The sequence below is a fragment of the Aptenodytes forsteri genome, unplaced genomic scaffold (assembly GCF_000699145.1).
Source record: "Aptenodytes forsteri isolate BGI_AS27 unplaced genomic scaffold, ASM69914v1 Scaffold236, whole genome shotgun sequence".
Lineage (NCBI taxonomy): Eukaryota > Metazoa > Chordata > Aves > Sphenisciformes > Spheniscidae > Aptenodytes > Aptenodytes forsteri.
Genome location: NW_008794456.1, coordinates 1,707,521 through 1,719,137, shown reverse-complemented (window position 1 = coordinate 1,719,137; position 11,617 = coordinate 1,707,521). Strand labels below are relative to the sequence as shown.

Here is an 11,617-nt window from a genome sequence, read left to right as displayed (position 1 = left end):
CCCCCGTGCACCCCGGCCCCATTGCATTTCCCCTCCTGCACCCCGGTCCGGGTGCGTTTCCCCTTGGTGCATCACGATCCAGGTGCATTTTCCCTCGGTGCACCCCGGCCCCATTGCATTTCCCCATCCAGCACCTCGTTCTGGGTGCATTTCCCCTCCTGCACCCCAATCTGGGTGCATTTTACTTCCATGCACCGCGATCCGGGTGTGTTTCCCCTCCGTGCACTGCGATCCGGGTGCGTTTTGCCTCCCGCATCGCGATCCGGGTGTTTCCCCCCTCCATGCACCGCGATCCGGGTGCGTTTTGCCTCCCGCATCACGATCCGGGTGCGTTTCCCATCACTGCACCCCAGCCCCATTGCATTTCCCCTCCCGCCCCATAATCCGGGTGCATTTCCCCTTGGTGCACCCTGGCCCCATTGCATTTCCCCACCCAGCGCCCCGTCCCAGGTGCATTTCTTTTCAGGGTGCCTCAGTCCAAGCGCATTTCCCCTCTGTGCACCTCGATCCGGGTGTATGTCACCCCTATCCCCTCCATGGTCTGGCTTCATTTTCCCCTTCCCCTTGTGCACCCCAGTCCCGGTGCCTTTCCCCCGTCGTCTCTGTGCTCCTGGGTGCTGGGGCATCTCCCCTCGCAGCACCCCAGGCTGAACCCGGCATTTTGGGTCCTCGGGCCCAGCCAGGAGCTGGCATTGCCAAAGGGCGTGTTCCCTTCAGCGTGGCGCAGTTCAGGAGCGGTAGCTGGGTATTTTCCCTTTTTTCAGGGGTTTTCCCTTTTGTTTTCTCTGCCTCTCACCTCTCTCCACGCACACCCAGGTTTACGCATCCATGAATACTTGTATTTCCAAGTGCTGAGCCCTGGAGACATCCGCTACATCTTCACCGCCACTCTGGCCAAGGATTTTGGTGGTGTGTTTGTAAGTATTAAGAACTGAATTTGTCGTGGGTCCCCCCCATCCTGATATTTCTCCATTGCGGGGCCCGGTGATTTGAAGCCTCTTATGAAAATGGAGCTAACTGCTCTTCCGTGAGCCTTCCCTTAGGAAGGAGGCACGCGCCGGTCCCTGCCTTCGGCCTCAGCAGGCTTTCGGAGGAGAAGTTTGGTCCCACGTGTGTTCAGGGAGCACACGCCCCACTCTTTCCTCCTCCAAGGGCTGAGGCAGGCACAGCCGTGTCCCAGGAGGGCTGGTCGGGCTCCCATGGGGAACGGCAGAGATAAACCAACTGGTCTACAGATGTGAGGCCTTTCCCTGAATAAACCCGGGGTCGGGATGGGGATGCAGGAGCAGATCTGCTAGGAAACACGTGGAACATCGAGGACCAGAGGAAAAGATGCTTTCTGGCTCTGCATGTGTTCCCCAGGAGCACTTGTATGTATGGACCGTGCCGTGCCTCAGTTTCCCCTCCCCATGGTCACACCAAGATCTAGGTAAGCTGTTGAGTGAGGTCAGGATGGCTCTACAGAGGCTGGAAAGGGGCAACCAGCATCCCTGCACCTGGGAGCCCTAAATCACCCCAAAAGCACACCCTGCATGGGGATGAGCAGGGCACGGGACAGCGGGGATGGCCGCGGTGGGGCTGGGGACGGGGAGCAGCCCCGATCGCCCCTCACTCACCCCTGCCTGTCTTCTTCTCGGAGAACACAAGGTACGACCAGATCCACCTGGTCCCGGCGGATCCCCCCGAAGCTTGCGGAGAGCTGAATAATGGCGTCTTCATCCAGGACCAGATTGCCTTGGTGGAGAGGGGGTACGTCTGGCATCACGGGAGCTGTTTGGGGGGGACCCTCGGGCAAGAGGGGAGCTGCCCGTGGCACAGAGGGTGACAGTGCCATGGCCACATTTTACCATCACCTCCGGCTTCTTGCCTTGACTTACCGCAGGTGGGTATACAAGGGAAACGTGAGGGTGCTCTTACCCCAGAGCGTTTCACGTTGTGTCTCTTAGAAAACGGCCTGTGCTAAGTTGGAAAAAGCCCTATTTTGTTTTATTTTTTCTTAGGAGAAAGTGGCAGAGCATGGGCAGCCCGTGCCTAAAATACAGACTCAAGGAGGAGCAGGGTTTGGGGGAGGCGGGGGGCCAGGGAGACAGTCCCTGGTTTGGACATTTCCAGGCAGTCTCTGGCACTTGCAGGTTTCGTACCTGCCAAGGATCTGCCTGCGGCCGCCAAAGATTAGTCACTCTCTGCCCCAGGGGTTGCTCATTCCTGTCGAAGACGCGTGTGATCCAGGAGCATGGCGGGCGGGCAGTGATCATCGCAGATAACGCCTACGATAACGACAGCTTCTACATCGAGATGATCCAGGACAGCACCAGGCGGACAGCCGACATCCCCGCGCTCTTCCTGCTGGGCAGGGACGGGTAGGTGCCTCGGCCGACAGACATCTTGTCTTCCCAAGTGTGGAACATCTCACGGGAAGCGCCAAGCGATGGCCTTGTCCCCACAAAAAGGTGGAGGTCCCAGTGATCAGCATGTCCCACCTGGGCGTGGTGAACCAGATTTTTAGTGGATGCAGTCATAATTAATCTGCAGAGTTTCTCTTTGAGCTGGTTTGTGGTTTACGCTCACGTCTGGGCTCCGCTCTCCCAACTCCGGCCGCTCAGGTGTGCCCGTCACCTCTTTATTCTTCCAGGTACATGATCAGACGCTCCCTGGAGCAGCACGGGCTCCCCTGGGCCATCATCTCCATTCCCGTCAACGTCACCAGCATCCCCACGTACGAAATGATGCAGCCCCCCTGGACCTTCTGGTAGCAGCGGGAGGCTGCGGCGGATCGAGGACTTCTCGGTGGATCCCAGGAGCTTGCCCCAGGGACTAGGTTTGAGCAAAGGGTCCCAAAGCGCCCCAGGGATCCCACCGCCCAGCCTCGCCGGATCCAGCAACAAGGAGATCTTTCTGCTGCCGCCGGCATGTGGCTGAAGGGCAAACACCAGCACCCGCAGTGGGAACCTTGAGCCTGGTACCGAGCACCCTTTGTAGTGACTTTCTGGGAGGGAGGTGATGGCCCAGAGCAGGCCAGCACTTCCCCGAGAAACATCTTAACAATGTGTAAGATGCCACCGGTAATTTGTGCTGCTGATTTAGAGGGATGCAGGATTACGTGGATGAGGTCTGACAGGGATGGGAGGGAGAGCGAGATACAGACTCACAGTGGTCTGTACTAGCAGGGCTTGCCCAACATCTGTATTTTTGTCTGAGCTAATGAAGTCTGAAAAAGTTTTAGAGAAAGGGGAGTTTCTCTTTTTTCATCAGCCAGGGGATGAAGGAACAAATCTTATCGCCCCCCGACGACATTTTTCCTAGTAAACTTCCCCAGGTGCCCTCTGCAGCTGGGGCAGGGCTCACGTCAGACCCCCGCGCAGCATGGATCAGTCACGCACCAGGGCAGAAACAGCCTCATGGGACAGCACTGCCTCCCACATCCGTCCCCAAGGGCGGGCTGGTCGCAGACCCACAGCCCAGACCTCGGCGAGTTTCTATTCCCTCATCCCCAGACCTCCGTGTTCCCACCAGGATCAGCCTCTGGATGGCAGCCCTTGTCTCTGCACTCACCACCCTCCAGTTTACCAGCACAAATGACACGGCCCCTCTTCTCACCAGTCTCGGTTTATTATGAACACTGAAGGGGACATGGCCCCGGGACAGCTGGGGACAAGCAGAGAGGTGCAGGGCTGGTGGTGATGGTTGTGTCAGAGGTGCCCATCTACTGCATCGCCCTCGGTCCCAAAGAAAGTGGCAGCAGGAAATTTTGGCGGCTCCCCAAAATCCAAGAGGGGAGGAAAATACCCCGGGTGCATCCCCAACCTGCTGCCTGTCCGTTGCCTGGAGCCATCTTCTCCCTCCGGCCGTGTGGTCCGCAGACAGGGACACCGCACACAGCGGTGTGGCCTCATCAGCGGCTGGCAGCATGGCATGGATGACACGCTCAGCTGCCGGTGACGTCTCCACGCGGGGCCACTCGGTGCAGGGAAGCACACAGCACCATGCTGCGTCCCTGGGCACGGCAGCTCCCGCTCGGGCGCATCCTGCTCCCGAAGCAGCCCGCAGACAGACGGCCCGGAGGGATGGCTCGCTCTCTGCAAAACCCAAAACGTCTTTTGACTTTTGGACGGTGACTTTGCTTATGCAACACCGCAGCCCTTGTCGGCGCTGGGTTAGCAGCAGCCTGGCCCGTTCCCCCTCCCCGAACAGCCTGGCAATCGCTGCCCAGGGCTTTGCATCGTGTCAAGGATGGGGCCGAGGCGGGAGTGTGGCGCCTGCCAGGTCGGCCCCACTCTCCCCACTGGACTTGGGCATCTGAGCCACCCTTAAGGTGTCTCTGTCCCACCTGCAAAATTGTTTTGCCCCTTGCTGCTCGCCGAGCCAAGGCATGGAATGGAGTATATATAAGGACCCCAGCTCCTTAGTGTGTAGATAGTGCTAATATAGACATTAAATAGTACCCCTTGTGCACAAACACACATACACGCACATGCATTCCACTCATCCCTGCGGGTAGGAAAGGACATGCTCCTCCGCATCCACGGCCGGCACAGACACGGTGGAGCAGCCTCGCAGGTGGCCACAAGGTGACCATCGTGATGTCCCAGGGGCTGGTTGGACCCTGCTCTCCCTCCAGCCTCCCCTGCAAGCACCAGCCAGCCCCTCCAGGGACCAGGACGCGGCAGGGGTCCACCGGCTCACAGCCTGTCCTCACAGGGAGGACGGGGACGGCCTGACACACACACGCACACGCACGCACGCACAGCGCACAACAAGGACAGGTGGGAGCAGGGCCTGCCTCCGGCTCCCCCGCTGCCCCACTCTGCCAGACCTCCGCACCCGCCACTGGCACGTGGCCTCCCACCCGACCCCACAACACAACCCTGTTTCTAGTATTAAAGCTGCTGCCTCTCGGAGGATCCCCCCGTCCCTTCCCTCTCCTCTTGCCCGGGGCCAGGATCAAACGTCAGTCATCTCATCCTCCAGCTCAGCATCATCCGTCTCCCCTTCGCCCTCCTCTTCTTCGTCCGACGTCACGTCGGCATCGTCGGCTTGCGCTAGGCACTTGGGACACGAGCAGGTAAACAAGTAGTTCTCCCTGGAGGAAGGGAAGGAAGAAGGAGAAAGAGTGACGGCGTTGAGAGAGGCACAATCCCAACACTGCTGCTGGGCAGGGGGCCGGGGACAGAGCAGCCAGGAAGGGGCTAAATATGTTAAACCCGGAGGAGTTTGTGGGTTCAATCATGCTGGGCTCAGGTGGGGTGGAGGTAGTCTGGGTGGAGAGGGGGCTTTCTCAGCCCTGCAGGGGTGACGGGACATGGGGACGGTGACCATCAGCAGGAACCCCTACCCTTGAAGGGCAGAGAAGGAAAAGGAAGGTGGGTGGGGACAGCAAGGGTTTGCAGAAGTGAACTGCAGAGTGGTGCAAGCCTGCAGAGAAAGAGGGGGAGCCCAAATCCTCAGTCCCTGAGGCTACAACACATAAGAACTGCAAGGAGCTCGAAGCACCGAAAGCACCACACGCTATATGCACAGCCACACACCAGGGCACGCACAGGGCCTCGAGGTGGGGATGTAGCCCAGACTGACTGCCTGGGGGTGCAAAGGGGCATCGTGTCCCCCCCGGGTTCCTCCAAGCAGCCCCTACCTGAGTATCTTGTTGCGGCTGTGTCTGCTCCGCTCCCTCTGACAGCAGTCTAAATAACTGATGCAGATTTCCTGCGAGCAAAGAGAAACAGGTTGGGCTGAGAATCGCTTCCCACGAACCCAAAACAGCACGATTTGTACCAGTCCCTCTGAGAGTCAGGCAGAAACATGGGGTCTGGCAGCCCCTACATGGGATGAGGCGTGAATTCCTCTGCCAGGACAATGCAAGAGGCAGGAGGTACGGGGCTGGGGTCTGCAAGGGATGTAGGGGACACAGGGACCCTCTGCCAAGGTGCAATGCCACCCCAGGTTCATCCGGGCCCCACTGTCTCACCTCTCCTGCTTCGATGTCCTCCAGAGCTGTCAGATGCAGGAGGAAGTTGTTTTCCGGGAAGGATGTCTCGGCGTTGGGGATGCAGCTGTGGTTACCTACGGGGAAGATGGGACGCGGCTGTGAGGGTGTCTCCAGGGGAAGGGGAAGACAGACGCAGGGTTGGAGACCCCACACAGCCCGCCGGGCTTGTACCTGCCCTTCTGTGTGGCCCGAGCACGCGGGATCCAGTGCCTGCAACTGGGAGGGCCACGGCCTGGCTAAGGATAAGGCAGCACAATGCTGCAGCCACCCCATCTACCTGGGGGACACCAGCGTGACACTCTCCGCTCACACTGGGGACTACGGGGTCCAGCGGAGCAGGGTGCAGGGTCAGGGCTCTCCCTTAGACCATAAAAACCACTTGGAGAGAGCGAGCTGTCCTTGATCAACCCCAGGGATGCATGGCACCATCTCTGCCTCCAGGTGCTGAGGGAAGGGTGCACAGGGCAGCACTTTCTCCCTGCTTCGCAGCTCTCCCAGCAGCCAGTCCCCAGGCCCTGCTCGTCCCCGCTGCGCCACTAACGCTTAGGAGTGAAAGAGAACAGCTCCGGGTGCTGGGACATCCTCTCCTACGTCCCCATGGCCCAGCCTAGAAAGGTTCCCTCCCTTCATGGTTTGTTCACCTCCGTTTTGCTCAGACAAGGACGGATACAGTCTCTTTGCTAACTGCATACGCGGCTCTCGGAGCCCATATCACATCCAAGTCCATTCAAGCCAGGACTGACCACCTCATAGCTAGGTGAGATGCCAGGAGACCCCGAGAGAGCAGCCAGGCCCCAGTGCAGCACCCATCCCATCCCAACCCACCCAGTCCCATCCTACCCATGGATGTGAAGCATAAACCCCTTTCTCCAGAAGCTTTTAGGAAGAGGTGAGCCAGTCTAGCCCAGGACATCTCTCTCCTCACTAGCAGTCTTCCTCCCAGTCCTTGCGTTACTTACAGCAGCTCTGGAGCACGTAGAGACCTGATCCCTCGCAGTTGAGGAACTCTCCCGACTCTGCAGCACAGAGAGGGGGTTAGAGCTTTGCATGGGCCGTTCTGGCTCTTCCACAAGCGCAGCTCAGCACGAGCACGAAGGGATGTCCATCAACGCTGAACGCACCCAGCCAGCACTGCTTTGGGGGCCAGGTGTTGGAGGGTGATTTCCAAAGCACCCTTCCCTCCCCACTGGGAGGGGGTGGAGGACATGACGATTTGCACCCACAGGCTCCCTGGTCTGTCCCTGTACTCACACAGCTGCATCAGTCAAATAAGTGATAAACAGGTCTTTGAACATTCAGTGTAGATGGGACTTTCCTGCACAGGATCCCTCCAGATCAGCCCTCCAGCCACCCCAACCTGCTGCAGTTCACCTGGGCCATGCTGCCCACAAACTTGGACTTGCCCTATCCACGTCGTGAGCCAAAGGCAGCAGGCATGGCTCGCATGGACCAGGGGAAGTGGGATCTCCCAGTCCCCAGTGGAAACCTCTCCCATTCCCTGAATGCTGGCAAGAGTCTCCAGCAGTCTCCTGAAAACAGCACTGCTGGATGCTGCCCACAGCCACGTCAGAGCCTCACCCTTCTCGATGTCCTTGTAGAGCTGGTCGATGAAGGCGTCCAGCTCCTCTCGCTGCAGCATGGGGAGATCCAACGCATCGCAAGCATGCACCCACTGGCTCAGAGAGCTGTCGGGAAGCAGAGGGACACCGTTACAGTCCCGCAGCGCTGTCGGCACACGGTGGGACCTTGCAGGAGGGATCAAGGGTTAAAATCAGTGGCTCTGAGTGGCCAAGGTCTGGCAGAGGGACACGGAAGGGTTGGACACAGCCAAGATGAAGGACTGCTTTTAAGTTTGCCTCTCCATCCCCCTCTCTTACGTCTGAACCCAGCCATTACCCAGGCCAGCGTGGATTTACAGACTGTACATCCCCTCCATGCCACATCTCTGCTGCCCTGCAAGGAGCACCCAGAAAGCCCCATTACCTTGTTCCTATGCCTTGGCCATTGGTCCCAACGAGAGCAAAGAGAGACTGAAAGCCTTCTGGAGTGAACCACTGCAGAAGGGAGATGAGAAAGCAGCTGAGCCCAGGCCAGCCTGCGGCAGCAACCCGCTCTGCAAGTGCCTCAAATCCCACAGGGAGCTTTGGGGGAAGCAAGGAACGGGTAGAGTCCCAGGGGAAGCCCTGGCCTTCAGGGCAGACACGACCCAGGGGGGCTGGTGCCAAGCGGAGGGTCCTGCCACGCTCCTGGGCTAGGCGGAAGGCGGCTCAACTCACCCTGCTGAGATGTTCGTCGTAAAGGGCTTCGGTGAAGAGCAACCGCAGCAGCTCCAGCTGGCCCTGGCAGGACATGGCAACACCGTCAGGGTGGGGAGACGCCGCTGGGAGTCAGACCCAGGCTGAAGGCCAAGCCCAGCACAGGCTAGAAGGCTCAGGAGTCAGGCTCCTCGTCCTTCTCTGCAAGGCCAGAGGCTGCTGCCCTCAGAGCAGCAAAAGCCACTCATTTTGCAGCTAAATACCACCCTGTCCCATCCCACAGCAGAAGCATCTCCACCACAGGAATGAGCAGCGTGTCCCACTGAAGCACCACAAGCCCAAAGCCCTCTAAGCCATGTTTCCTCTCTGTCAGATCAGCCAGCCCCTAACGGGGGGCTTTGCACTCCCACTTCGAGGCTGGGTTTTCCAGTGTCTCCCATCCCAGCTGTAACGGGGCCTCTGCACCCAAGGGCTTGCAGACACAGGCAGGGAGAGGGCAGGCTCGGGGATTCAACACATCCAAGTGCTGCCAGGCTCTTACCTTAAATTTGTCGCCCAGCAGCTTGTGCACAACCTCCTCTTCTTCGTTTGCTGTCTTACTGCAGAACTGGGAGAAGGCCTTGATCCACCAGTCCTTGTCTTTAGCCTGACAAAGGTATCAAGCAAAGGCATTGCACCAACACTGCTTTCCTCCCCAGCCAGGAGAGAGGGAGGAGAGGACAAGCCCCGCTGAGCTCAGAGGTATCCAAGCCTGCTATCAAGAACCACCAGAAGCAGCTGCATGGTGGTAGTTTATTGTCAGAATAAACGCTGAGAAAGCCAGGCCAAAGAAACAGAGCCAAAGGAAAGGTTCAGTTCTGACTAACTATTTTGGTACGGAAAAAAAGACCTGCTTGGCTCAGGACATAGGAACCTCCTTTCCTGCCTGCTGTCTCCATCACCAGGGACCACTAGATGTTGAAATCTATTCAAGCAGGACCCCGCCAGCCGCTGGAGAAGAGATCAGTCCTTGGGAATAACAGCCACAACGGGATGAGGAAACCACACACCGGCAGCTGTGGCTCCAAACTGCAGACATACCTGTTTGACGGTGGCGACCATTCGGGCCATCAACATGATGCTGGAAGTCTCCGGTGGATAATGCATGTTTCTGGGGGATAAGAATGAAGAAAAGAGATGAGCAGATCCGTGCTGGTATGGAAACAAGAAGCTGGAGGGAGGCAAAGGCAGCTGCCATCCATGTGGTCAGGCCCACACTCATCCATCACACCAAAGCAGCCAGTGCAGCATCGCTGCGTGGGGATCCAGCACCGCTTGGGGCGAGGAGAAGCCTGCACCCACCTGCCTGCTCTGAGCATACAAATAATCCCCTGCCATCCTGCTAAACTAGGGCCTGGGTCCCATACAAAGCCCAGGACTGCAGCAAGTGCTGTAGTTTGTGACGATCTTTGGGTCAGGGATGTCGCTTCTCCCTTCTGTGCCCATTTTGCCATCTGCAAGCAGGGACAGCGATTTATGTACCCGCAGGGGTGCTACGAGGAGGATCTCCCAGAGGCTGGAGATCTGCAGGAGCACTATAAAATTGCAGGAGTGAGGGATGCACAGCTCAGTGCTTTGTAGCTCCTTACTGGGAGAAAAATAAGAACTGCTCAGCTGTGTCTCCAAGCCCTTGCGCTGCCAACACAAATACACCTGCTGCCCAACCAGCAGCTAGATCTGGGCAGTGTCCCACGGCCACCACCACCCTCCAGCTACCCCATGCAGGGATGCAAAGCAAGGACGGTCCTCAGCCCTGGTCCCAGGCAGCATCACCCAGCCCAGGAGAGCCACCTCCTCTGCCCGTGGAGCAACAGGCAGGTCGGTCCCCTACCTCCATGCCTCCTGCAGCTTGTTGAGGGGGTGCGTGGGGTCATCACGGGACGGGCCAAGGCAGAGGACCTGGTGGTACTGCTCCAAAGCGGCCTGCCTGCATTCAGCGCTGCAGTACGTCACCTAGAGCGAGGGGCACAGCGCCCGGCATTGGCTACAGCAGCAGAAAAAGGGGGTCCTAGGCCCAGCTGTGCCCCCTCCCTGACCATCTGAGCCCCAGCTCTTTAGCCATCGCGATGCAGAAGGGAAAGGCAGACACCCATCTCGGGGCAGCGCAACTACCTGGCTAGATGCTGTAAAGGAGTCAGCGACCCCAACAAGACCACGGTCCCTCCCGGCAGCCCCGTACCTGGCACCGGGGACACTGCTGGTGTAGGTCTTTCCGGATGCTGCACTGCTCTGGGTGAGGGAGCACCAGTGAGCTCTTCCCCAGCAGCCGCTGGGCGTTTTCCTCTGCCGTCTCCAAAGCCCGCAGGCAGTGATCGCAGGCTGCAGGGAGACAAGACGCATGGATGCCACAGTGAGACCACAGTCTTCGAAAAGGAAAGGGACCAGAGCCTGGGGCAAGACAGCACGACTGGTACCAACACCATCAGAGTGGACCATCTCCGAGCTGGAGGCACCAGTCTCTTACTGCTCCCTCCATAGGAAAGACCATTTCTGCTGCAATTTAAACCCCCCCAGCCCTCATCTGCTGCCCTGTAACGCTGGGAAGACCGTACGATGGCAAGCGTCCCCATGTCGCTGACCCGCGACGGAGCTCAGCACACAGCAGGCTCTACATAGGACAAAAAAGTTTAAAATCCTGCTCTTAAAACACTCATTTTTTGTTCTGATGCCTCCAGAGAGCACTGGCACCTTCGCAGGCTGTACCCAGCCACGGTGAGACTGGGATAGGACCCACGCCACTAAAAAATCGGGGTTCCCATACAGATGGTGCCCAATGGTGGCACGTGGTGCTCTCCTCCAAGGTTGATGGAAGTCACCATCTCTCAAACGCCCCCAGCATTTTCAACTTGTCAACAGTTCATTTAGTGCAGAGGTAGAAATGGCAGCAGGGCCACCTTCCCAGCGGTGCTAAGACAAACCCAAACCTCCTTGAAAACCAGGCAGCTCCTTCGGGACTCCGCGGTCACCTCACCAGGGCAGGTGACGGGGACGTGCCACCACCGCCGGCCGCTCACCTCGGTAGTTGTACAGGGCGTTCCAGAGGAACTGGGATGACACCACCGGCCTCTCCACGAAGACGGTTTCCCCTTTGCGGATGTTCTTGGTGGCGAACAAGCCTTTCCCCTGCCGAGGGAGAAGCGTGGGTCAGGGGACGCACCCGAAGCCAAAATCCACCCGTGGGCTGAGGGTACACCCCCCCCCCGCCCAGCCTGAGGGGACGCTGCCGGGTTTTTACCCCCTCTTCCCCCAGAAAATTGGCTCTGCCGCAGCGTGAGGGAAGGGAGGGACCCCCGCGGCGGGGGAACCGGCCGGGATCGCCGGCCTCACCTTGGCGCTGCTG

At 58.8% G+C, this 11,617-nt stretch overlaps 2 protein-coding genes across 2 annotated transcripts in view; both read right to left on the bottom strand.

Moving 5' to 3' along the window:
• Positions 1–11,617, bottom strand: part of CCT7 (chaperonin containing TCP1 subunit 7) — a 26,598-nt gene that overhangs the window by 14,363 nt on the left and 618 nt on the right. The window contains 1 exon segment of the mRNA XM_009290676.2: positions 1,848–1,859. Coding sequence (XP_009288951.2) covers positions 1,848–1,850 — 3 coding nt within the window. The 5' untranslated portion in view covers positions 1,851–1,859.
• The window catches only part of SMYD5 (SMYD family member 5), a 10,538-nt gene continuing 2,529 nt past the window's right edge, over positions 3,609–11,617 (bottom strand). Inside the window, exons 2-13 of the mRNA XM_009290718.2 lie at positions 11,292–11,400; positions 10,457–10,596; positions 10,109–10,230; positions 9,319–9,388; positions 8,780–8,884; positions 8,260–8,322; positions 7,967–8,037; positions 7,562–7,668; positions 6,943–6,999; positions 5,963–6,057; positions 5,630–5,700; positions 3,609–5,080 (exon numbers count right to left, since the gene is read on the bottom strand). Coding sequence (XP_009288993.1) covers positions 4,942–5,080; positions 5,630–5,700; positions 5,963–6,057; positions 6,943–6,999; positions 7,562–7,668; positions 7,967–8,037; positions 8,260–8,322; positions 8,780–8,884; positions 9,319–9,388; positions 10,109–10,230; positions 10,457–10,596; positions 11,292–11,400 — 1,149 coding nt within the window. The 3' untranslated portion in view covers positions 3,609–4,941. The remainder of the gene's footprint in view (positions 5,081–5,629; positions 5,701–5,962; positions 6,058–6,942; positions 7,000–7,561; positions 7,669–7,966; positions 8,038–8,259; positions 8,323–8,779; positions 8,885–9,318; positions 9,389–10,108; positions 10,231–10,456; positions 10,597–11,291; positions 11,401–11,617) is intronic.